The sequence below is a fragment of the Lepidochelys kempii genome, chromosome 6 (genome assembly GCF_965140265.1).
Source record: "Lepidochelys kempii isolate rLepKem1 chromosome 6, rLepKem1.hap2, whole genome shotgun sequence".
Classification (NCBI taxonomy): domain Eukaryota; kingdom Metazoa; phylum Chordata; order Testudines; family Cheloniidae; genus Lepidochelys; species Lepidochelys kempii.
In genome coordinates this window covers 90,779,928-90,804,605 of record NC_133261.1, presented here as the reverse complement: position 1 = coordinate 90,804,605, position 24,678 = coordinate 90,779,928, and the positions used below count along the sequence as shown (strand labels likewise).

Below are 24,678 nucleotides of genomic sequence, written 5' to 3'. Positions count from 1 at the left end.
TGGAGCTTAAGAAAGACATTATCACAAGATTTAATTATTTTAAAAGTCACAAGAGCCGGTAGCACAGCTGGTCTCTGCTGCTGGACCAACCTATCCCCTGTAGAAGACATGCCAGAGCTTGTGACTAACACTTCTGAAAATCACTGACCCAGGAGCCATCTTTCACTGAGATCGAACCCCAGAGCAGAAGTCGCAAGGAATAGCTGAGGTGTAACGCAGCCAGTAATTTTGCACGCTCAGTCTAGTTCAGGGATTCTCAAACTTCATTGCACCATGACCCCCCTCGGACAACAAAAATTACTACACGACCCCAAGAGGGGGGACCAAAGCCTGAACCCACCCAAACCCCCCTGGCCTGAGCGAGAAGGCCCAAGCCCAAGCACATGGGCTTCAGCCCTGGGCAGGGGGCCTGTAACCTGAGCCATGCCACCCAGAGCCAAAGCCAGAGGGCTTCGGCTTCATCCCCGGGCCCCAGTAAGTCTAATGCCAGCCCTAGCAACTCCATTAAAATGGGGTCCCAACCCACACTTTGAGAACTGCTGGTCTAGTTTATGGAGATTAAGACAGAACCCCCAGCTCTGCCCACCCCACCCCAAAGACTCCTCACATGGTTCCTGGGTACCCTACACAATCACCCTGACCAGCACACTCAGGAAGCCAGTTTAACTGGGTAGTCAGGGACACTCCCTTCCTGTAACTGATCAGCATCAGGCCATATATGGAATTCATTCCTGCTGCCCTCTTACCCGTGTCACACATATAATGGGGCTGTAGAGAGGCACCAGCAGCACCCTTGCAGAGTCTCCTCCATGTTGGAGCTGCTGTGGCAGGTGTTCAGCAGGCAGCTTTTCTCAGTGACTGTCAGCGATCCAAGGTAGGGGATTCAGTCTGAGCCCCAAACTCCTCCCCTCTCTCTTCCCCCCATGATGGCTCCACATGCACACTCTTTTCCACCTGCATCAGGGCAGTAGAGAGGAGTAGGCTCCTGGCACTTCCCCCCACTGCTCAGGGAGAGGAGAGAGATTGGTATGTGTCTTCCCCGTCTACCTACACCTGCTCCCCATATGGCATTCTTATGTACAGCTTATTATCGTACTGCCACACCCTTTGCTCTTCCTGTAGCACCCCTTTTTAATGTCATCCCATCCCCTCTGCAGTCTCCTTTGTAATGGAAACTCCTCAGGGCAGAACCTGACTGCCTTTTTGTCTGGCTAGTGGTGTGTTGGGTGCCAGAGTAAGGTTACACAACCTTTGTTATTCACGGGGATGCAGTGTTTTACACTGGATTTAGCAAACTTGACAATGAGGTAATTAGTTTGCTATTTGGGAATAAGTACTCCTGGTTAAATGCTGACTAAGGAGAGAAAAAGTTATGCAATTGTAGCATTGAAAGGGTGTAAACAGGAAAATTGGAGCAGTTACTGAAGATGATCCAGTGATAGAGGGATCCATAGGACTAATGTGATTAAATTAAAGAAAGAAAAATGCAGGCTGGATATCCCAACAGCAAGCTGGATTAGGTTGCAGAGTGGTCTCCCATGAGAAGTGGTGGTAACCCCATCCCCTGGGACATTTAAACTAGACGGCTCTGGACTGGAGAGGGGGTCCAAAGGAGAAGTGGCCCATAGTCCTTTTCCATCTCTCACATCCAATTTGAGCCTATGGAATGAGATCAGATGGAGGTGTGAGCAAGGCTGCACCCTAGAGGAGATGAAATCTAAGATCAACAAGGAAAGAGTTGGTTTGAGAGCAAGAGAAGCTGGTGACCTGCACAGCATATCCACTGGGAGCAGAACCATAGTGAGAGAACCAGGACAGTTATACTTAGGCTTCCTCCCCAACGCCTCTATTGGAAAGCCACCCATTCCTAAATTCTTGATTGGTAAATTCAGTTTCTAAGCAAGTGGAGAGGAACAGTTGATGAGGGCATCCACATGCAACAGATGAGAAGCAGCCCAAGTAAGCAGATCCTAGCTAGAGCAGTAGAAGGAGTTCCTACAAAAGCAAGTGGAAATGTTCTTCCTTCAAGCAACAGTGAGTGAGCATGTCAGCAGGCTGACCTGTAGCCTCATTCATTAGTCAGACTTTGTAAAAGGTATTTCAACATGTAGGGCACATGCTAAGTGTTATTTTGAGAAGGCAGTTGCATTCTTTGACCTGCACCAGCTATACCATGAGTCAGTTCTGCTTCATAATCCTCCAGTAACACTCAGTGATGGGCTCCAAATTTACTCCATGGATACTAGAAACAGGTGGCTACAAAAAAAAAAATGCCAAACAACAAATACATTTTCACCTGCTTCCTACTAATATTTTAAAAGGGGTTTAATCTGGCACCCTAAACTAGATTTAAAGTCACTCTGTACTAATTTGGTGCTGTAGGAAATAGTTGGCTCGTTAGGTCATGCCAATAGCAGATCAAAGACACCAACACTCACATGCCTTGAGGCAGCAACGTGGCTCGTGGCTCGAGAGGGATGAGGCAGCCTCAATCCTTCCCTTTTCAGACCTGTCAGTGATCTCCACACTCAGCTTCATATCACTCAGATGTAAAGCCCCTGCTTAGACAGATGATCCGAGTCTCTGTCCCCCAGACAAGAATCTCTTGATGAAAAGACTGCAAGAGAATTAGTACAACTGTGGAAGACTCTCCAGCAGCCACCTTTTTTCAAAAAGTTCCATCACTCCAGGAAACAATGTTTTTCTTTTAGATTGGTTTCAGAGTAACAGCCGTGTTAGTCTGTATTCGCAAAAAGAAAAGGAGTACTCGTGGCACCTTTAAATTGGTTAGTCTCTAAGGTGCCCCAAGTACTTCTTTTCTTTTAGATTGTCAGGGGAATTTTCCTGGGAGGTTCATCAATGGTTCACTTTACAGAGTCTCAAGTAAACAAAGATCCCTTAGTGCCTACGATAATCCTTTCCAAAGTAAATGCTAAGGGAGTGGCTTGTCCCCTCAAAGCACACCTTCAGAGATTTTAACCCACTCAAGTATCTCTTCTGGTCCAGCTGCTTGCAAAGTTATTTGATTTGTGTATCTTGAGTTCTTTCCTCAGGGCCCTCAGAAAGAATTTCCTTCTCTCCATCTCCAGACTTTGTCTCTAGCAGCACCTATATGGGAGTTTTGAGCAGAGTTACTCTCAACTCAAATAGCAATATCCCCAAACTATTCTGTAGCATTCTCAATAAAGCAAGATAATAGGTCACCTTCAGCAACATACTCCATGAGAATTAAATGGGACTGATGAGCTACCCACCAACCACATCTTTACTTCATCAGAAGCTCAAACATAGTAAAAATAAAGGCACATTTTCTCTTGTTCTATTTCATAGACTTTGAGACAAAAGATTTGTTTAATCCGGTACCAGGACTGGCTCTTAGAAATGCTACAAAATAGATTTGTTATAAAGGCATCAAGTACAGAATAACATTTCAAAAAATAGTTCACACCTTCTGACAGTTACTGCAACACAACGGTCTACTGGTCAACTCAGAAAAAGTGCTTCAGAAAGACATTTTAGAGCACTCCAAGATAACACAGACTAATGGTGTATTACACACATGGAGATTGAACACACCCTAGTTTATGCATACCCAGGTAGTCTCATCATAAACACAGTTGGGAACAAAAGACTGTTTACAAACCCACTGAATAAAGACCTGTGAAATGAGATAGACACACTATCCATCATTAAGACTACTGCTAGAGCTGTTCAGTAGTATAACCCAACCAATTGAGAGTAAAGTCTAGGGCTCTAGTTTAACAGACAGTTATAACTATAGCAACCTATAAAATCTCTATAGCAACCTTACATTTGCAGTCCAACGACAAACGTTTTATGTACATAGCAACAGTCCACCATGGAGCAGAACTGGATCACTTCCCTCATCCTGATCACCAGCCAGAAAAGAACAGTTAAGTTCTCATGCTACATCAACCAGGACAGCAAATAAATATGCCGCCGCCCCCCTTCACCACAAAGCACTAGACAATCAAAATTCAAATGAAAGTTTGAGCCTCTCATTATATAGCTATTCACTCCTTACATCTTATTACAACCAGCTTCCAAATCATTAGAGCAAACCCCACCCAAAGCCAAAATGTGCTCAAAGTGCTTTATTAACCAATTAAAACAGCTGGACTACCGCAAGTCCCCACACAGCTCATAGTAGCAGATGACCTCACTGCAGCAAACTGAGCTGAGCTAAAGCACATGTTCACCCAGTAAGGAACCAACAACCAGATTAGGGAAGGAAACACAAAGCACAGGCTAAACCCAGAAAATAGAACTAAGCAAGCAATCAAGGTGATAAAGAAGAGTAAGGGACAGAGACGTTCTCTGCTTCAGTGTCTGAAATACAAGGGAGTGCAGAAAAGAGATATCATCATTGCCAGGAATCAGAAAAGACTTTTAAAAAATAAAATTAAAAGAAAAGCCATGAAGGGAAAATCCTGTGCATGACCCTAGATTAGAGAGACAGCAGTACACTGCTTAATGACTAGTTTAGGAATGGCTACTAATAAACTAGGGGACCCAAATACAGCATGAACCCCTCTCTGGTCATAGTATCAGAGGGGTAGCCGTGTTAGTCTGGATCTGTAAAAGTAGCGAAGAGTCCTGTGGCACCTTATAGACTAACAGACGTATTGGAGCATAAGCTTTCATGGGTGAATATCCACTTTGTCGGATGCATACTGTGGTCATGCTTACTTCTAGCAGATATCTGAGGGGTCTATTTCTTATACATGACAACACCTTCTGATTGTAACCCCTTTGGGGTTTAGAGAGCATGGCCCCTTTAAATCATTTTCCTAAGGGGCAAGGGGGAGCAGTGAGAGAAAGGAGGGAAACTCCAGGGTGTGGCTCTGGAGCTCCAGAGAGAGAAGGGCTGCAGCAAGCAGGCCCTCGCAAAGTAAACCTGCGTGAAGCCTGGGAAGGACAGGGCAGCCAGTCAGGGACACCCTAGGACAGGAGCCAGGAGGAGCACTGTGCCAGGGAGAAATTGCCCAAGAAGGACAGGGCGGACCTGGACCCAGTTTTACTGCTACCCAGAGCTGCATGGGGCTGTGAGTACTGGGGCTTGTGACTCTGCATTGGGAATAAGGAGGGAGGCTGCTAGTTAGTTAAGTGGGGAGGTGGTCGCTCTGTGTGGCTTTGCAGAGAGCGGCAGAAGAGGGCACCGGAGGGGTTTGCTGGGGAAAGTTTACTGGCGTTGAAGATGACCAGGAGCACCCAAGACTCACTGCCAGATTGGAACTTTGCTCAGGACTCCTGAACTTTGTGTGCAGACACATTGCTCGGTGTCTGCCCTTTCAGACTGTGCTACAACTGGGCCTGTGGGGCCTTGGTTTGAATGCAACCCTATGTTTTACTGCTCCCCCTATATTTCCCCTTGTTATTTTTCTCCTCTCATCCCTCTGTAAATAAATATTTCCCTTTCTTATATCCATTGTACTTTTCCGGTGGGTTCACTCTGTGAGGTTTGGAACAGATGCCCCTGGGGTGGAAGGAATTTTTCCTGTTGCATTCCTGCGCGCGCCTTCTCTTGCCCAGAGCTGCCTGCAGAGCAAACTCCATCTTGGCCATGAGGGTGCTAAAGTTACACCTGGTGGCCCGGATAAGGATTTTGCAGTACACACATGCACACACCTACGTTGTGCGCCCTAGACTCTCCTTCACAAAGAAACTCCTGAGTGACTTAGTTAAAAAATAAAATAAAATGGAGAAGGAATTACTAGAAGACCTGTGCCGAGGGGCACAAATCCCAGTAACCAAAGCTGTGCTGGTGGCGGGGTTCCCAGAAGAGATGGAACCGAATGAAATTGAGGAGGGCCTAGATGCAGCTGAAATACTGGGGAGAGTGAAGGTCCACCCTTGTATTTACAACGGCAAAGTGAAGGGCATGGTAGCACTATGTACTCACTCCAAGGAAGTAGATCTTGATAAAGTGCCCAAAGAGGTGCAAGGAGGTGGTATCCCCTGGACAATTCTGGGGGCAGAGCAGTCCCCTACTAGTGTGCCCGTGTCACTTGAGGTGGATTCTTTAGTGCAGAAATTGCAAGCTCTGATGGTGGATGAAAAGTGGATAAGAGAGGAATTAATTTTGGCATTAGGAGGGGCTCCAACACCCACAGCACCCAGCCTGGTTGGATGGGCCAAAGCACTGGGAAATGCTCTCAAAGATGCATTGAAGCCGGCATATGAAAGTGCGCCATACAAGCAGTTACGTTCTTTGTCGGGGGGTGTCCTCTTTACCCTCAGGGGAGGATGATTATGAGACCTGGTGGGATTTTACGGTGCCACTTGTCCAAGAGTGGGAATGCTCTGATGCTGAGAAGCAGAAACGTGTGCTTGAGAGTCTGAGGGGATCTGCCATGCGAATTGTCTGAGCCCTGAAAGGCTCCTAACTAGCTGCCACCGTGCAAGACTATTTAACCACTCTTGAGAGTGTCTACGGTGCTACTAATTGCAGTGAAGACCTGTATTATCGTTTCAGCCATACCTATCAGGAGCCCCATGAATGATTGTCGGATTTCATCAGGAGACTAGAGGATTTGCTATGGCAGGTAGTGCGGAAGGAAGGCATCCCCACCAAGCACATTGATTCCACTAGGTTGGACCAGATCCTTCAGGGCACCCAACAAGATGGGTTGATGTGGTGGCAACTGCAGCTGAGGGAGTGGGCCCAAAACCTACCCCCATTCCACAAGCTCATTCAAGAGATACGTGAAGAGGAGGAGTGATTGTTGCAAATGGACGCAGTGGTGCAGCCGAAGAAGGCAGGGAGTCACACCACCACAGTGCTTGGAGAGATGGAAGATGCCCCATCAGAGGCAGCGGCACTGAGAGATTTGACCTGAGAAGTGGCCATACTTTGCCATCCTCAAGAGTATCAGGAGGGGTGATAGCCGGCGAGAAGGTTTCTGTTACAACTGTGGGGGAGATGGTCGCTATGCCTTAGATGCCAAAACAAGACAGATCATGCAAGGGTATCTCAGAGATTGCAGCAAACCATTAGGGAGCTTCAGGGAAACACCAACAAGGCTTTGGGGAAGGAGCAACCCAAGACCCTGAAATTCCAAGGCTCCCCAGAAAAAAACACAAACAGGGTTACATTATGTTTTATGGAGAAGCACACTTACCTACTGAGTCTATAACTGCCACTTTGTCTATTCCTTGTACATTCATGCTACTACACTCTCTTATGCTGCTTGATATCCTTAAAAAAAAAAACACAGTAGATATTTTTTACTATTACCCTACTTTCCTGAGGTTCTCACTAAACCCTCACAGTATATTCTCAAAAAGAAAAGGAGTACTTGTGGCACCTTAGAGACTAACCAATTTATTTGAGCATAAGCTTTCGTGAGCTACAGCTCACTTCATTGATGAAGTGAGCTGTAGCTCACGAAAGCTTATGCTCAATTAAACTGGTTAGTCTCTAAGGTGCCACAAGTACTCCTTTTCTTTTTGCGAATACAGACTAACATGGCTGTTACTCTCAAACCTAACAGTATATTCTGTCTCCTGAAAACATAAGTTTTTCATAAAGAGGCTTTCTTTCCTGGGGAACACTCCCTGCAGTCCCATATCAGGTGAGCAACCATTTCTTTAATCTTACATATGTTACATAACACATCTTTATGTCTATTCAATAAATATAAATTATCATTATTCAAACCACAGTAACCAGTTAATGGCCTAACTAGAAGTACTTCACCTTGCATACCTTTGTAGTACAGTAGCACATTATCCTCTATTTTGGGGTATACTTCATAGAATCCTCGTCCTCTTTTCTCCTTGGTCCACAATTCCTCGCATACCTTTTAAAATCCTTTTTAACTAAATTTTCAAATTCCTTCTTACTCAAAGGACTCTTTATATCAATTGCTGCATTTTTAAAGCATTTTTTTGCTTCCTTCTCTGCCATTTCGCTGCCAGGCCAAAATGTGCTGGAATCCATGCTAGTACTATGTTCACATTCAAATGACATCTGCCCAGTTTGTCTTGCTAATAAAGTATTAATGACATTAGTTGAAAATGAGCCCAGCTGGCTCACCCTTGCTTCTCTCTAGGCCTAAGTGCACTTCATATGTTTTATGGAAATATGCTAATGAGTGTAAATATCATGTAACTGGCAAAAAGAAAAGGAGTACTTGTGGCACCTTAGAGACTAACCAATTTATTTGAGCATGCGCTTTCGTGAGCTACAGCTCACTTCATCGGATGCATGAAGTGAGCTGTAGCTCACGAAAGCTCATGCTCAAATAAATTGGTTAGTCTCTAAGGTGCCACAAGTACTCCTTTTCTTTTTGCGAATACAGACTAACACGGCTGTTACTCTGAAACCTGTCATCATGTAACTGGAATATGCTTCATGCAAAACGTCTCTTGTAAGGTATCGTTACAAAGCTTATAATCTACTGAGTGTGTTCATCCTATTTGTATGAATGTATTGTTCTTGTGTCTGAAACTAGGAATATGAAATATAACTCTGGGGTCACTGTAATTATGCAAAGTGTGGGCCATTAATAGTGGCTTGGAATCTTGATGGCTCCTATTAACTAGGACAACTGGTTGTGAATGGCTCTGTTTACTTGCAAACCTTCGTGGGTACTTGCAGGCCAACCCTGAAAGAATGGAGAATGAGGTCTTAGGTGATCATGTCACCTGGTACTGGAATCCATCTTCTAAATGGAAAAGCACCAGGTTTAAGGAAGGTTGGGGACACAGAGAGACAAAACATTCCCGCCTTGTGCAAAAGCTATAAAAGGGGGTGGGACAGAACAAAGGAGGCTGGCCATCATGAGAAAACCCCTAGTTACCACCTGAGCTGGAACTAACAAGAACTGTACCAGGGGAAAAGGATTGGGCCCAGATGAGAAAGAAGCTTACTGGAACATCACTGAGGGGGAAATTTACCTGTATTCAGTTTCTTAAATGTATTAGGCTTAGACTTGTGTGTTGTGTTTTGTTTTGCTTAGTAACTTACTTTGTTCTGTTGGTTATTACTTGAAACCATTTAAATCCTACTTTTTATACTTAATAAACAAAAAAGTGATTTTATTAACTCAAAGTAGGTGATTAATACCTGGGGGAGCAAACAGCTGTGCATATCTCTCTATCAGTGTTATAGAAGGTGAACAATTTATGAGTTTACCCTATATAAGCTTTATACAGCGTAAAACGGATTTATTTGGGGTTGGATCCCATTGGGAGCTGGGTGTCTGGGTGCTGGAGATAGGTGACTTCCTGAGCAGTTTCGGGTTAAAGTCTGCAGCTTTGGGGCGTGGACCAGACCTAGGTCTGTGTTGCAGCAAACTAGCATGTCTGGCTCAAAAAGACAGGGTTCTGGAGTCCCAAGCTGGCAGTGGAAAATGGGCTCAGAGGAAATTCCAACACATCAGGTGTCCGCCTCAAGGGGGTCTCTGTGACCGAACCTGTCACAGCCTATATTAACCTTATTGTCTGGTTGCAAGGAGATCTACAATCTGGGCAACATAGAAAAACAGAAGTCATGCTGTCAGATTTTTACGACTACTGCTACTAAAAACATCTAAAATCACTAACACTAAAAGACATTGGATTTCCCCTCCTGTTTTTACTCCCTCTGTGAGTCAGTTTCTGTTTCCTCCGTATCAGCAATCTGGCCCCAATCCTGCAAACTGTCCTGCAGAAATGAAGTTTGCCAAACACCTACCTCTGTGACATGCTGTCATGCAGCAGGGTAATCCAGTACACAGAGGTCAGCCCAAACCCACTGTCGGCAAGAGCGAACTGAAGGTGGTGCAGCAGTTAAAGGGAAGACAGGATTCCCGACCCCATCCCTGGCTGCAGTCCACAGGAGCAATCCTTCTGCTCAGAGGCGCCGCCCCTGTGGGTGCTTGGAGGCTGTGACGCGGGTGCGCCGGCCCCATCAGCCAGTCTGTTGCTTAGCAACCAAACTCAAGACGCTACGTTCCTAAACCACTTCGCTACCGCGCCCGCGCACCTCCTCCCTGGCATTTCCGCCTCGGTAGCTGTCATAGCAGGTTGACGTCACCGAGCCCGGCGGGCTCTGCACCAATAGCGATGTGGCAGGTGGGCGGGGCATTCTAAGGGCCCCTGGTGCAAGATGGCGGCGTTGGGGGTGCTGCTGAGCTATCTGCGGAGGCTGCGTCCCGGCGCTCGGTGCAGGTAGCGCTGCGGCCCTCTCGCCGGCCTCGGGCGGAGCCGGGACACCAGCCCGGGGTCCCCGCTCCGTCCCTGGCGCGTGTGGGGGGGCCCCCGCGCTGGCGCTGCGCGCCTGCAGCTCCCTCTCCCGGCCCTGGGGCAGCCTCGCCGCGAGCACCCGGCCCCTGCCGTGCAGCGAGCGGTCGGCAGCGCCAAGCCCCGCTCGGCGCCTGACCCGGCCGTTCCCCCGGGGGGCGGGGGATGAGGTGCGGGCCGGTGGCGCCCCTGGAGAGGGACACGGGGCCACTGCGAACCTCGGGGCCAGGGCGCGGTTAGCTCCGCCCCGCAGGCCGCGCGGTGTGACCCTGCCGGAGAAAACCGCCTTAGAACAATGCGCAGGTGCTCCAGGGACTCGCTGGTGCCCGGTGCCCGGCCAAGAGTTGGCAGCAGGTAGCAAAATAGTCTCGCCTGTAGCCAAGGTACCTGTAGTAGACAGGGTGTCAGACAGGTGATGGACACGGACACTCCTGGTTCAGGGCACAAGCCATCTCCCCAGGGACCCCCTCTGTGGGCAGGCTCGCCCAGCACAGTGGGCTAGGGCGTTCTTCGCTCCTGCCTCCAAAGCATCTGATAGTGGCTGCTGTCACATACCCAATACCAGACTAACCTGACCATTGCTGTGAACCAGCCTGTTTCTATAATCTCTCTGTGCTGTCACTAGCTATATATATATATATATATATATATATATATATGTACATCGAAGCAGTGTCGATTAGGCATTTCTCCTCCTTGACACTCCCCATCCATCTCAGGTTGTTTCTACTCTCTCATGAGAATTCCTCCCCCCTCCCCCGGCATTCCCAAAATCTCCTTTCTGGAGCTCTGCTCTAGTAACCTTTGTGCTTTTCACCTGCCTTGCTGACTATTTCCATCCCCATCTTTTCACAGCAGCCTTTCTCCTACTTTGCTGCGCCTAGTAAGAACACCACCCTGTTCTTCTCAGAATGGAGTCCATGTACCAAGCATCAGGGTGCAGTGGGCATCATCCTCTTCTAAGCCAGGGCAACCAGTGTCTGACTCTAGCGAGGGACATATCTACCTCACCAACAGCTGTGTAAAGGTACAATTCTCGAGAAGGCACTCATGGTGTGTCATTGTGTGCATGTCATTGAAAAGGTTGTTGCAGTACCTGGCATGCTCTGAGCATGAAATTCTCTATAATTGACATGCCTGTAACATCATGCTACTTATAGCTACTTGATCTAAAGGTTCCCAAAGCATCTGGTAATCATCCGCAGGGTTCACTGATGACCACCCCCCCCCCACACACACACAGTCCTTTCAGACACGCAGTGCCCTTTGAGGCAACTGCAGACTTCGTGGGAGCTGAGTCTTGGGAAATCAGTGATTTCCCCCTCATCTCTCACATGAGCTGCATGAGGGATTCCCCACACATGGCTGTTGTGGACAGGGGTATGCTGCAGACCTGGCTGCTTATGAGTTACCTCCCCAAGGTCATACAGGTGCCCCTTCCATATTGCTCTAATTCTGGCCCTTGTCCTGTTGAGGCATCTTGTAGGCTTGATATGGGATTGGAAGCAGATGCTGTCTGCTTGCACATGAATATTGCAGATCTTTTAATGCTCCTCCCTTTCTGCTTTGCAGAGGCTGCTGGAGATTATAGAAGGGTCTGAGTTTCTCAGGCTGCAAGTGGAGGGAGGTGGCTGCTCTGGATTCCAGTACAAGTTTTCTTTGGACACAGTTATCAATCCTGATGACAGGCAAGGACAGAGGATAAAGGGGTGTGGGTGTATGATGGTGGGGGGAGACTTCTGTGGACTAAAGTGGTGAGAAGGGTATGTGTGATAATATGTGTTGAAGGGAGGAGGTAGGTGATCACAGTGTATTCCTTTATACTTCTGGAAGTGTGCTTTTCCCTTTTTTGTCTGTGGGGTTATAACAAGCAACATATGCTTCTTTCCTAGGGTGTTTGAACAAAGTGGTGCTCGTGTTGTTGTGGATGTGGACAGCCTGGCCTTTGTGAAAGGTGCAATGGTGGATTTCAGCCAGGAGCTGATCCGCAACTCATTCCAGGTGGTGAGCAATCCACAAGCTGAGCAGGGCTGCTCGTGTGGGACATCCTTCTCTGTCAAACTTTGAGTGGACTGCTCCTTGGGTGTTGCTGGGGTGGACATTGAGCCAGAGACTGTCCTTAGCATCATCTCCAAGGCTTTCTCATTTTGGTATTTTCTCAGCTTCCCCAATCCTCCTCCTCAATCTGTTATACAATTATTGCAAATGTCCCCATTTGCCTATCTGAACTGAGTCTGCAGCCAAGACCTATAGAACTCTCCCTCCAAGGGTTTGAAATAGGCTTTAAATCCCACACAAAAGCATCTTCTGTCCTCTGTGAAGCTCCAGGAACTGCTGAATATAATGAGCCACCCTGATCTCCCTGAGCCACCCAGCACATGGGACTGCCTTTCAGGAGCTGCCTGTACATGTGTATTTGACTGTTTTCTTAATATCAATTTCCATGGTTTATTTATATTTTTCATGCTTTTCAAAGTGTGGTTAGAATGCAGGTCTCTCTAGGGAGATGGTTGTTTCCCCCTTGTCCTTAAACTGGCTGTGGAATTCCTGGGGTGCCTGCCCTTTTCAGCTGGCTGTGGGTCTTCCCAGACAATTTGTTCTACTAATCTCCTTATTCTCGATGACCTACCTGCCTACAGGGAGCAGCCAGCAGCTGGGGGAAGACTGGTCTACCTGGTACATGTAGGTGAAGCAGAGAGGTGGGTGTAGGGGGGAGGATTAAAGCTTTAGGGTTAGGGCTCCAAAAAAAAAACCAAAAAAAAAAACCCAAGCAATTTGGTTTGTTTCCATCCTGACTCAATTTTAAAAAGTGGTACAAATCAGCAAATGGCTTTTTAAACTCTCTCTACTTTTGCCAGCAGGGTATAAATTGCATGGTGGATTGGCGAGCCTGTGGTCACATCTAGGAGGCTTTGTACCCTGTCCTGCACATTGCTTTGATTTAATAATCTAAAACATTTTCCTAATTTTGATGCATAACCTAATCTCTCATTAGCCTTGTTTCTGTTTTTAGGAGAGAAACACATCTCTCATTCCCTTTGTAGGGTAGTGCCCAGACACAACTGTGCTGTAGGAAGGGTGGCCTAGGGGTTTCCAGTGCAACTTCATTTTCAGTTACTCATCACTTTGTGGAACTCCCATCTTATAGCTGAAGTTTTCCATGCTTAGTCTCTGCCTGAAGGTGAATGTTTGGTAAATTGAGCCAAAATGCTTCATCTGTTTTCAGCTGACAGGAGGGATAGGGAACTTGTGTGCTTTTCCCATTATTACGAAATAACCTACTTTAATAGTCTCACAGCCAAATCGTGGGATTTAAAAGTGTCAGTTTTCCATGGAATGGGGAGCATCCCAAGGAATCAGCTTGCGAATTGGGGAGATTTTAATCCATTGAAAATTGAATACCAAGCAGTAGGGTTTTTTTATTAAGTGTGTTAAATGCTTATCTAAAAAGGGTTTTTGGATGTGTGCACTGCTGAGTTACCTGTGTACTGATCTCTCTAGTGGTTGCTCCTAAACAGCTGTGATTCTCTTTTCCCTCCCCCCCCCCCCCAATATTTTGAATCTGGATCTGCTGCAACTTTGGCTTTAGGGGAACGTGCAGAAGGTCCTGAGTTCTGCTCCTACCTCTTCCCTGAGTGGCTTTAATAATTTTCTGAAATTGACACGCCTTCTTTTGTTATGTCTCTTATTTGCCCTTCCTAGGTGTGGGACTAACATTAACCCATTTGGTAGATGGGGTTTCTAAAGGCACAGAGAACAGACTTGCCTAAACTCCCATGGTTAAGCTTGCAACACAGCTGGAAAGAGCATGTTTATTTCTGTGCTAGACTCTTGTTTTATCTACCAAACCACAGTGCTTCTCAGACAAAGTGTTTCCAATCTTATGCACTTAGAAGGTGAGCTCTAAAGCCTTGTGTGGATGCCGATCATTATTAACCCTGATTTTTAGGTAGGGTAACTAAGCCACAGGCATTGTTCTCTGATACAAGAAACAGGTTCTAATACTGTTTGAACTTGGGTAATTCCCTTTCTGTGCCTCATTTAACCGATACAGAAAAATAGGTATGAGTGATTGTAAGATGACAAAAATGGCAGGGGGCTCTGGGACACTGTAGAGTCTGAAATTACTTAACTTTTTTTCTAAATGGACTTGATTTTAAGTTGTCCCTTTAACCATACCACTTTAACATTCTATCAATGAGTTTGTTGTATGGAATTTAAACTGAATGTACCTGTTCTGTTCCACTCCTCGCAATCCGTGTCTTTGCTCATTTTCTGTTCAGTGCTGTCACTTAAGGAAACTCTCCCTATACGCAGACCATTTTCCCCCTTTTGCAGAAGTTGCCTCCTGAGCGACTTAAAGAACACTTTAAGTACTACCTGTAGTCACTTGTGCACAATCCTGGGGGAAACCCACATATGCAGCTTTCTTCACCTGTAATGTTGGCAATATCTCAGTAACTTCACTAGATGGCACTCTTACTCTTTGGGAGTCATGTTGTTGAACAACAACGTACAGAGACTTTGGGCCTGAATTTTGGTTCTGACTGAGCTGTGCCTGTCTCAGGTCCTAGGAAAGGGGCAAAAATGTATTTGCAGCTTCCCAGTTCCAGGGATGGCTGGGGACTAATTCAGCTCCCAGTGTAAGTTAAGGAGTACTTGTGGGACCTTAGAGACTAACAAATTTATTTGAACATAAGCTTTCATGAGCTACAGCTCACTTCATTGGATGCATACCATGAAAGCTTATGCTCAAATAAATTTTTTAGTCTCTAAGGTGCCACAAGTACTCCTTTTCTTTTTGTGGATACAGACTAACACGGCTGCTCCTCTGAAACCAGTGTAAATTAGAACAGTCTGGTTGTTTGTTGTTTGAATGGACAGGAAGTGGATAATATGAGTGTCTGGAAAGCCAGATAGGAGGAAGTTGCATTAATGGAAATGAGATGAGGATGGACTGGGTGAGTCTTGAGTATATATAGAGAGAAAGCTTGGTTTTAGAGCCTCTGGAGCAAGAAGTGGCAAGGTTTGGACACTGAATCTTTGGGGCAAAGATGACACCTAGGTTGCTGGCCCAGGGGACAGGGCAGATATTCAGTTCACAGTTCTGGAGAATGGTGAGAGTGGAAACGCTAGTTCAGGAATTCAGTTTTGTCCATGTTGCATTTGTTAACATAATATAACCAGGAGAAGGTTGGATCGAGTGAGACAGGTCAGGAATGGGAAAGCAGATTGGAGTCATTGGCATAAAGATGATCACCTAATGAAAGGGTGTAGAGGGAAAAGAGGAACCAGGACAGACCTGCATGGGGGCTCATGGAGAATGAGTGATTGGAGGAAGAACATGTTTCTTTGCCTCTCACACCTAGGAGGAACACCTTACTCCACCCATTCCCTCAAGAGACAAAGAAGGAATGACCAGAGAAGAGAACCAAAAAACGGGTAATTATGGAAGCCAAGCTGAGATAAAATTTCAAGAAAGAGCAAATGTAATGGACATGGTAGATAAATCCTATGCCTGCATCTCTGCTATTGCTTTGTTTAAGACCAGTCAGTCAGTCACTGCCACTATGCTAGATCTCTCTGTCAGGGCTCAGGCCAGGGAATGATGCACAGATAGCATTTGTTGCTCTGGTGGAAGCACTTTCCCTTCCCATAGATTAGGGAAGTGCATCACACCATCCTGCTGGACCTCTCTGCAGTGTTTGATACCACTGATCGCCAAGTACTCCTCTCCTACTTCCAAAGAGCTGCAGGGGTGAATGGACATGCCCTAAAATGGCTCAGGTCCTTCCTCTGAGATCCAACCCAGTGAGTCATCATGAGCAACTGGACAGAAGATGCAGACCTGGCCATAGTGAGCCATTCATTCTTGATCTTCAGGCACAATTATACAACTCATATCTAGGAATAAAGCCATGCACCCTGAGAAGGCTTGATTGGCAAAACACAGCAGCCAGTCTGCCTGGCAACACAGGTTATGTAGACACATCTGTCCAATGTTCTGCTCTCTTCTCTTGCTGTTTTTTATGTACAATGTCAATATAAGGTCCTGTGTCCTGATATTCCACTCTGTCTGTGAAGTTGGCCTTAGCTGCTTGAGAGAGCTGCTCTATCTGCAACTATAAACTCCCATTACACTGGATCAATGTAATTGTCAGCCAACAGGTGGAGACTCATGAGTCCAGAAGACAGAACTTCCATAGAAATGGACTGTGGAACTCATCTCTGTAGGAAGTAAGTGACCACGGACCTAACCTCTTTAGAGCTAAATGGAAAACTCCTTTATTTGACCTAAGTCTCCCTCTGTTTTTTCTCACACAAAACATGCTAATACAAAAAGGGGAGTCTAGTTTGATTTGAGGATCTGGGTCTCAGTCCAAGGTATTTAGGTGTCTAGCTCCTATTTAAGTTAATGGGAGTTAGGTGCCTAAATCTGGGCCTAAGTCATTAGATGTAGTATCAGATGTAGGATTGAGTTTTGGCCTGAAGTGGAAGCATCTACTTTGGTTGGTGTTTGGGATTAGGATTAGACCAAGTCTGGGTTTGTGACAGGTTGAGGATAGGGGAGTGGTGTGGAGCTCTCAGGTCTGAGCAGGTGATAGACTTGAGCTCAGGTTTGCATTTGGTTTGGGATCGTAGGTGTAAATGAAGTCTATAGAAATGGTTCACAGCTGGTATGAGTATCCCAGTGGGAGATGTGCAGCCATGGAGGCAAGTGCTGTGTTAAGGTAGCTTCCCCAAGCCCATCTGGGAGTAGGCACAGCAGCCTTCTGGATGAGTATGTGGTGCTGTTATTCCTCAGTCAAGGGAGGCAGTCTGTGTGCAGTGCCTCAGGCCTTCACACACATGAATTACCTGGGGTTTTTGTTTGTTTTTAATATTTCCTTCTGGAGTGATAAAGAGTTTCCGGCCTCGGTCTTTCTGCTCTTGTTTTTAATCAGTGCTCATTTACCTTTGGCATCCTTCAAAGGAACAGAATGGTATATCTTTCAGTTGCCATGGAAACAGACTAAATGCATATTACCATGGCAACCTGCCATGATCTTCAGCTTTATCTGTGGGTCTCATTTTCTGAACTTGGGGGTGGGGTGCTGATATTGATCTTCCACTGTTTTGAAAAATAAACCCTCCTCTGCTACCAGCGTTGGTTCAGTGCTTGAGAAGTGCAGTCGACAAGAGACCTGTGACTGCTGCTGCAGCCACCCCTTTGGCCAGACTTGCAACCACAGGATCATCTGCAATTCCTTTCTCCTCCTTCTCCCCACTTCCAAAAATACAGACACATTCAGAATGATCCAGTGTTGGCACTGACGCTTTCCAGACTTCTCCTCTCCATCACCTCAAGCCACTCCCCCAGGTCAATAAATTCAGGCTCTTTTGGACCAATGGGCAGAGGTCAGAGACAAAAGAGTAAATTCCGAAGTCTAAGGCACTCCCTGACAATCCATTCCCTCTGGGTGAATGCAGATTGGACTGTACACTTGAGCATCCCAATTAACCTCAACAGCCAGGTACAACACTATGAGATAGGCAGGCCTCTAAGGTGAGTAGAGTTCATACCCTTTGAAGCTGTGTAGGTCCAAAACAATGCTCTGAACTATGCACAAATTAATAGGAAGCCAGTGCTGATCACAGAGAACAGGTGTGTAATGTGCTTTCTGTGGAAGAGTGGTTCCTACCTCCAAGCCAACACTGAATTGGGAGGGGAAGGGAAGGGAGCAGGGGGCAAGACGCATTCTTAGCTGCTGCTAATGTCTCTGCCTTCAGCAGCAGCCCAAGTTCCAAAAAGATTTCCAGTTTATGAACCTGAGAAACAAAAAGCTCAAGGAAGCTGCTCTACCCTTAGACTCCCTCCTGTTGTTCCCTTAGTGTATGCATATTGTCACTCTTATCTAGCTTGAGCTTCAGTCAGTTCCTTCTCATCCAAAGCCTAATCTTGGTTATTCAGGGATAAATCCTATGTCTTGCGCTGTCCTAGTCTGATGCAATAGAGAGACAGAGCTGAGAGTCACTCAGCTCCCCTCATGGTCTTGCACACATGTTGAACAGTAGGGTGACAAAGTTGTACTGCACCAAGTTGTCCTCTGCTATCTTCTGGGTCCTGTCAGAGAGAAGAGGACAAAGCCACTAAAAGGCAGCTCTCTGTCCTTAGCAGAGTCTGCAAAGGTGCCAATGACACTTCTAGGTCACTGGTTTCAAAATCAGTGTGGACACATGGCATGTCACCAGGAAGAGCACACGTACCATCAAGTCCAGTGCACTTCTGAACTAACTTCGCAGTAGAATAAAAAATGCTGCCCTTCTAGGCTCTCAGACCTACGGCAGTGAGACTTGGCAAGTCTCCAAGTTTCAGTAGGGTAACCATCTAATTGTGTGGGTGCACAGTGGCTGAGGTGGATTGTGCTCTGCTGCTGCATGTGGTGGGTTGCATTCACCTCTGTGAGCACCCCTTCTTTCTTCTGCGCCCAGCACCCCCTCTGCAGGTCTTCTGTGGCTCAGGCCTCCGGGTGAGAATCACAGTCCAAACCCCTTCTATTTTGACTTTGTTTTACCCTGCAAGAAGTTCCTTGCCCTTTAGGACCAATTGTAAATCAAATGGTTCATTACCCTTCTGGGGCTTAAATCCTTCTCCAGAATTAAATTTGCAGGGTTCCTCCTGAACTTCTGTCACCTGTTGTGGCCGGCAATTGGTCCTGGCCCAACCTGGTTCATTTGGCTGTGGGCTAGGGAGCAGCCTGCTTCACTCCACGGGTTCCAGCCAGAAATGCTCTTGCCAAGAGCTAGCAGCAGGCAGCTCCTTTTTTCAGCCTCGTGAGCCTAGATTGGCTGTTGCTGATTCCCAGCTGATATCCCTTCCAGTTGCTGGAGGACCAGATCTCAATGGTTCCCAAAATCACTGCTCCCAGGATGTTGCTCTAGGCAAGCCTGAAGGGTTAATACTCACTGCTCTTTTCCTCTCAGAGAATTGTTTCCCGAGGCAAGGTGCAGCAGAGCAGTGGGACCTCCAGCAAGGGGCCACAAAGGCCTGGTACACCCAGTCTGATTCTTAGAAAGGTCTTCGCTACACATCTGGGGAAAGATTGCATACAGCCTTATGTGGGTCTGAGGAGCCTCCTCCTCTTTGGCTCTGAGGTCAGACACACTGACTATCCGTGCTACCTTGTCTAGATGAGATGTGTTTCCCTATGTGTCTCGAGCTGCCTTGGTGCAAAAGGAGTGCCGGCTCTTTCCTCTCAAAGGGTGAAGCAGTAACTGTCCTCCAGAGCTCTTGGAACAATGTGCCCGAGTGAGCCAATGGACCACTTTCACACCTGCTTCAGCAACCTCACTGGAACGAGGCAGGGAGAGACATTTTGTGCCTCCCCTGTTCAGGGACTGCTGGGGACTGGTTTGGCTACTGCTGCAGGCTGGAGCAGACTTGAGGACTGTCCTGATTTGTACCCTGTTGTAGCCTTATAGACTATTGCAGGGAGGCAGAATTGTTGGGGCACAGGACAACCCTGGAAACTCCCCGCATGTCCCCACTCTACTCCTGTCCTGCCCAGAGCAGTCCTTGCACCAGGGCCCCTGTGTGTGTGGGTTATATAGCTAGCTCTTGTGGAGGGCTTCTTAGGCCAGGGCCTTTGAGCCAGTGCCGGGGTGAACTGCCCTGACTGCCTTCCAGTGCTCTAGCTGCGGGTGTGTGGCTCTGCTGTTCATGCTTAGAAGGGTCAGATGTAGACTTCCCTCCCTCTTGTTATGCGTGCATGCTTGCTGAAAATGTCAAACCCAGCAGATTTATGTTCAGTGTAGAAAGCTCCCGCTGAAAAGCAAGGAAGAAATAGTATTTGGAAAAGAAAATTCTGTAGCTGTCTGGTGACAAACGGAGGAGTAACAAGGAGACATTGTTAGTAGGGCTGTCAAGCGATAAAAAAAATTAATTGCGATTAATCGCGCTGTTAATAGAATACCACTTAAATATTTTTCAATGTTTTCTACATTTTCAAATATATTGATTTCAATTACTATTTCTTTTGTTAACATTTTAACGGTGCAAATATTTGTAAAAAAAAATACAAAGTGAGGCTTTGTATTCTGTGTTGTAATTGAAATCGATTATATTTGAAAATGTAGAAAACTAAAAATATTAAATTTCAATTGGTATTCTATCGTTTAACAGTGCAATTAATTGCGAGTCATATTTTTAATTGTGATTAATTTTTTTGAGTTAATCGCATGAGTTAACTGCAATTAATTGACAGCCCTAATTGTTAGTAGAACTTTTATCTGCTTGCACCTGTGAGAACATGGTAGGGAGACAGGAAGCAGTGGGGCCGCATAGCAGATCCCTCTGCCTGTTAAGAAAACTCTTCCTCCACTGCCGCTGTCCTATATTCCCAGATAACAAGAAGAAGCCAGAAATAGGACTGATAGAGTGAAAGAAGTTTCCTAATCCTCTCCAAATTGAGCAGAAATGTATCAGTGAAAAGCCAATTCACAGGGCAGAGAAGAATTACATGAGAGAAAATTAGATCTACAAATTGAAGGGAGCTCCTCCATTGCTGGGAAATGAAGAGAAATAAGGGCTGGGTAGGGGAAGAAAAGTGACTGGTTCCAGAGAACCATGTTGCTTTGAAAGGAGACGTGGCTGGCTAGGCCTTTGGTGACTTACAATGAGAATGGGGGAGCTGCAGAGTCAGAAGACCCAAAGTGACTTAAGATATGGTATAAACCAGTCAGATGGATGCTTCCCAGGGCAGTGGTGGAACTTAGGGGATATGGAATGGTCTAGAGCAGCATTTCTCAATCTGGGCTCTGCGGACCCATGGGGGTCCACAAGGGTACTCCAGGGGTCCACCGGCCCCGCTGATCAACTCCTCCCCCTCCCTGCCAGTGTCTCCTGCACCCCGGGGAACAGCTGTTCAGCAGCGTGCAGGAGGCACTGGGAGGGAGAGGGGGTGAGACAGGTTGGCCAGGGGTGGATCAGGGGCAGGAAGGGGTGGAGTGGGGGCAGGGCTTGGGGTCTGTGAAAAAAAATTAAATCAAAATGAGGGTCCTCCGATTGCTAAAGTTTGAGAACCGCTGGTCTAGAGAGGTTCTACCGAAGGAAAAAGAGACAGCAGGAAGGCCAGAGGTGGTCTGAACTTCAGTAAGCGTTCAGGGCCTGGGTTACCAGTCAGGAATATAAACCCCCAAAAGCAAAAAATCCCAGAAGTGTAAGGGACAGAGGATCTAGGAGGGTGTATGTTGAGCCCCTCCTACCCTTCAGACTCACTCTTCATAATAGTCAGAGACAGTAATGCATGGACTGATACAAATGTTGTTGAGGTTGCAGACAGAGATGCTTAGGTACCATGGAGATGAATGGTATAAATGCCTAGATAGATAGGATTCCTGCTTATTCCAGGTGTCGCTACAAGAAAAGACTAGTTTCAATAAAGACAAGACAAGCGATTCATTTAAGAAGAAATAATCAAATAGAAGATAGTGGCTGGGAAACTAGACCTCAGAGGAGACTCAAGGTGAGAGAATGAAGGGTAAATTTAATGAGCCAACAATACAATGCTGTCACAAATGCCATATTGAGATCTAGTAATAGGAACATCAGATAGGAAACACGTGAGGTAAGCAGCTTGCTTTTCTTTGCCTTGGACAGGGATGGCCTATGGGGATGGGCTCCTAGTTTACAGAAAAACAAAGGGGGAAAGTTCAGAGGAGAGCAAAATGGCTGGAAAATAACCTTCCTTCTTAGGGCTTAGAGGTAGGCCTGCGGGGCAGGAGGAAAGAGTGAGGGGAGCCAGGAGAAAGGGCAGCAGCTCTAGAAAGAAAGATTACCAAGAGGACATGGGTCGATCTATTACTTGTATAGCAGCATAAGTGGACATGGCAGTTTCCAGAATATGTAAAAAGACAAACAGCCTGTTTGGAGCCTACAATACCCAGCAACTCAGGTCTGGTGTGAGGAGAGGCCACTTTTACAGTACACAGGGCATGGTAGGATCGCCTGGGGAGGACTAACTTTCCTTGATTGCTATAACATGACACTGATCTCCTTCCACAAGGAGAATAACATGATTTAACTGTCAGTTCAGCTGCGATTGTGATAGATCCTGGAGGGAGGCCTAGGGCACCTGGCACAACTTGTAGCATCACCAGGACCTGATTGAGACCTGACTCTTGGTTGGCATGTTAGACGCATGCTAGTGAGAACAATCTATATGGAACATGACAATTTTCTAGTGCAGACCAGGCCAGTGAGAAGTCAACCTGGGGAAACTTGAAGAAGAACAAGGGAGCACGCTTGGGATGGGAGACTATTCCAAGTAGCAAGGGCTGGCGGGAAGGAAGGTATGAATTATTCTTACTAATGGCCGTTGAGAAAATAAGATGAGAATATAACACCAGCAGGAAGTAGGCTTGTTAAATGAGAATGTGACAAAGTTCCTGCTCTACCTTGATGGGTCTTGTGCTTATTGGCGGATTTGCTCACCTTGGAGCTTCACGGCAGCCCTCAGCTTGGTCATTTTTCTGAATTCACAGTCCAGGTAGACTCCTCCTGTTTCTGACCAGGAGTTGGGAGGATTTGGGGGGAACCTGGACCCGCCTTCTACTCTGGGTTCCAGCCCAGGGCCCTGTGGAATGCAGCTGTCTAGAGTGCCTCCTGGAACAGCTGTGCGACAGCTACAACTCCCTGGGGTACTTCCCCATGGTCTCCTCCCAACACCTTCTTTATCCTCACCATAGGACCTTCCTCCTGGTGTCTGATGATGCTTGTACACCTCAGTCCTCCAACAGTCCGTGTTTTCACTCTCAGCTCCTAGTGCCTGTTGCTCCCAGCTCCTCACACTCACACCACAAACTGAAGTGAGTTCCTTTTTAAAACCCAGATGCCCTGATTAGCCTGCCTTAATTGTCTCCAGAAAGTTCCTAATTGTTCTGGAACCTTCCCTGTTACCTTACCCAGGGAAAAGGGACCTACTTAGCCTGGGGCTAATATATCTGCCTTCTGTTACTCTCCTATAGCCATCTGGCCTGACCCTGTCACAGAGGAAAGCTCCCAGTGGGACACTCTGCCAAGGGCAGAGGTGGCCAACCTGAGCCTGAGAAGGAGCCAGAATTTAACAATGTACATTGCCAAAGAGCCACAGTAATACATCAGCAGCCCTCCATCAGCTCCCTGCTCCCAGCGCCTCCCACCCACCGGCAGCCCTGCCAGTCAGCGCCTTCCCCTCCGTCCACACACCTCCTGATCAGCTGTTTCATGGTATGCAGGAGGCTCTTGGGGGGGAGGAGGGAAAAGCGAGGGCACTGCAGGCTCAGGGGAGAGGGCAGGAAGGGGTGGAGTGGGGGCAGGGGCAGGGGTTGAGCAGTGAGCACCCCTGGTACATTGGAAAGTTGACACCTGTAGCTCCAGCCCCAGAGTCGGTGCCTATACAAGGAGCCGCATATTAACTTCTGAAGAGCCGCATGTGGCTCTGGAGCCACAGGTTGGCCACCCCTGGCCAAAGGAGACCTGCATGGTAAGACTAGGCACTGTCTAGATAATTTAGGCATACTGAAGTACATCCTGCCTTGGTACAGGGCAAGGACTAGTTACCCTAGCAGAGCACCTGACCCAATGCACAGGACACAAGGGTAGATTAAATATCATACCATGCTAGCAGTCCCTTCCTGCCTTGAGGAATCTCCAGGGCTCCTTGGGCAGAGAGGAGAATGCTGAAGTAGGAGGATCCCCAGACTTGGTGGATTTTCCCTGAGTTCCTTGGAGCTTGCACTCTTCCTGACCCTCCTTTTTCAGATGCATTTGATTAATGCATATACATTCCTGTTTCCCACATGAATGGGTTTCAGAGTGTGTCAGCTGTGTGAGAAAAATTGATAGAGTAGGCTGCAAAGCAGCTGGAATCTCTCCTAGCGGAGCTGGAGTTGTTAATTATAGGAGACTAGCTAGATCATGGCTGAGCCATCAGCCCAAGAAGTGCTTTCTAACCCTTTTCACCATTCTCATTCTTTTCTGTTCAGGTGCTTATATTTGTGGCCATCACCATAGTATGATCCTAAGAGTCAAAAGTACATCTGCCTTATTTACATGCACACACACATGCATCACATGTGGTTAAACCTCTCCTCCTTCTTCCCCCTCCCCAGCCAGTAAATTGTGCCCTTTCTGGCTCCTGCCTTCTCCCCCAAGCTGGACTAACCTGGGTCATGCCTCTCTTCTAGCAAAGACCAGATGCAGCGCTTGTGCCCATCCATCTCTGCCTCTGACTGTGCAGACAGAGCGGCGGTTCAGCACTCTTGTCTCAGCCATTGCAATTTCAGGTTATATCTGAGCTAGCAATGATTGAGCAAAATTTTTTTTTCTCTTTTGTCTCCAGGGATCAAATCTTAGCAGGACTTACCAGCTGTTTCTGCATTGCTTAGAGAGCCCATCTTCCTGTCCCTTTT

At 46.9% G+C, this 24,678-nt stretch overlaps 2 protein-coding genes across 4 annotated transcripts in view; both read left to right on the top strand.

Moving 5' to 3' along the window:
* The first annotated feature begins 10,088 nt into the window (after positions 1 to 10,088).
* Positions 10,089 to 20,538, top strand: ISCA2 (iron-sulfur cluster assembly 2). Of its 2 annotated transcripts, none has more exons than XM_073349166.1 (4): positions 10,089 to 10,176; positions 11,104 to 11,275; positions 11,821 to 11,936; positions 12,141 to 20,538. In XM_073349166.1, exons 1-4 carry the CDS (start codon positions 10,115 to 10,117, stop codon positions 12,313 to 12,315), a joined length of 525 nt encoding a protein of 174 aa, XP_073205267.1. In that variant the 5' UTR covers positions 10,089 to 10,114; the 3' UTR covers positions 12,316 to 20,538. The 2 variants fall into 2 exon arrangements, with proteins under 2 accessions (XP_073205267.1, XP_073205268.1); XM_073349167.1 differs by lacking the exon at positions 10,089 to 10,176 and adding an exon at positions 10,184 to 10,602.
* SYNDIG1L (synapse differentiation inducing 1 like) overlaps positions 12,165 to 24,678 on the top strand; it is a 100,833-nt gene continuing 88,319 nt past the window's right edge. Inside the window, exon 1 of one of the 2 annotated variants that reach the window (XM_073349163.1) lies at positions 12,165 to 12,252. The gene's annotated coding sequence lies outside the window, so the exon portion shown is untranslated. The remainder of the gene's footprint in view (positions 12,253 to 24,678) is intronic. The other variant, XM_073349162.1, reaches the window with a different exon arrangement.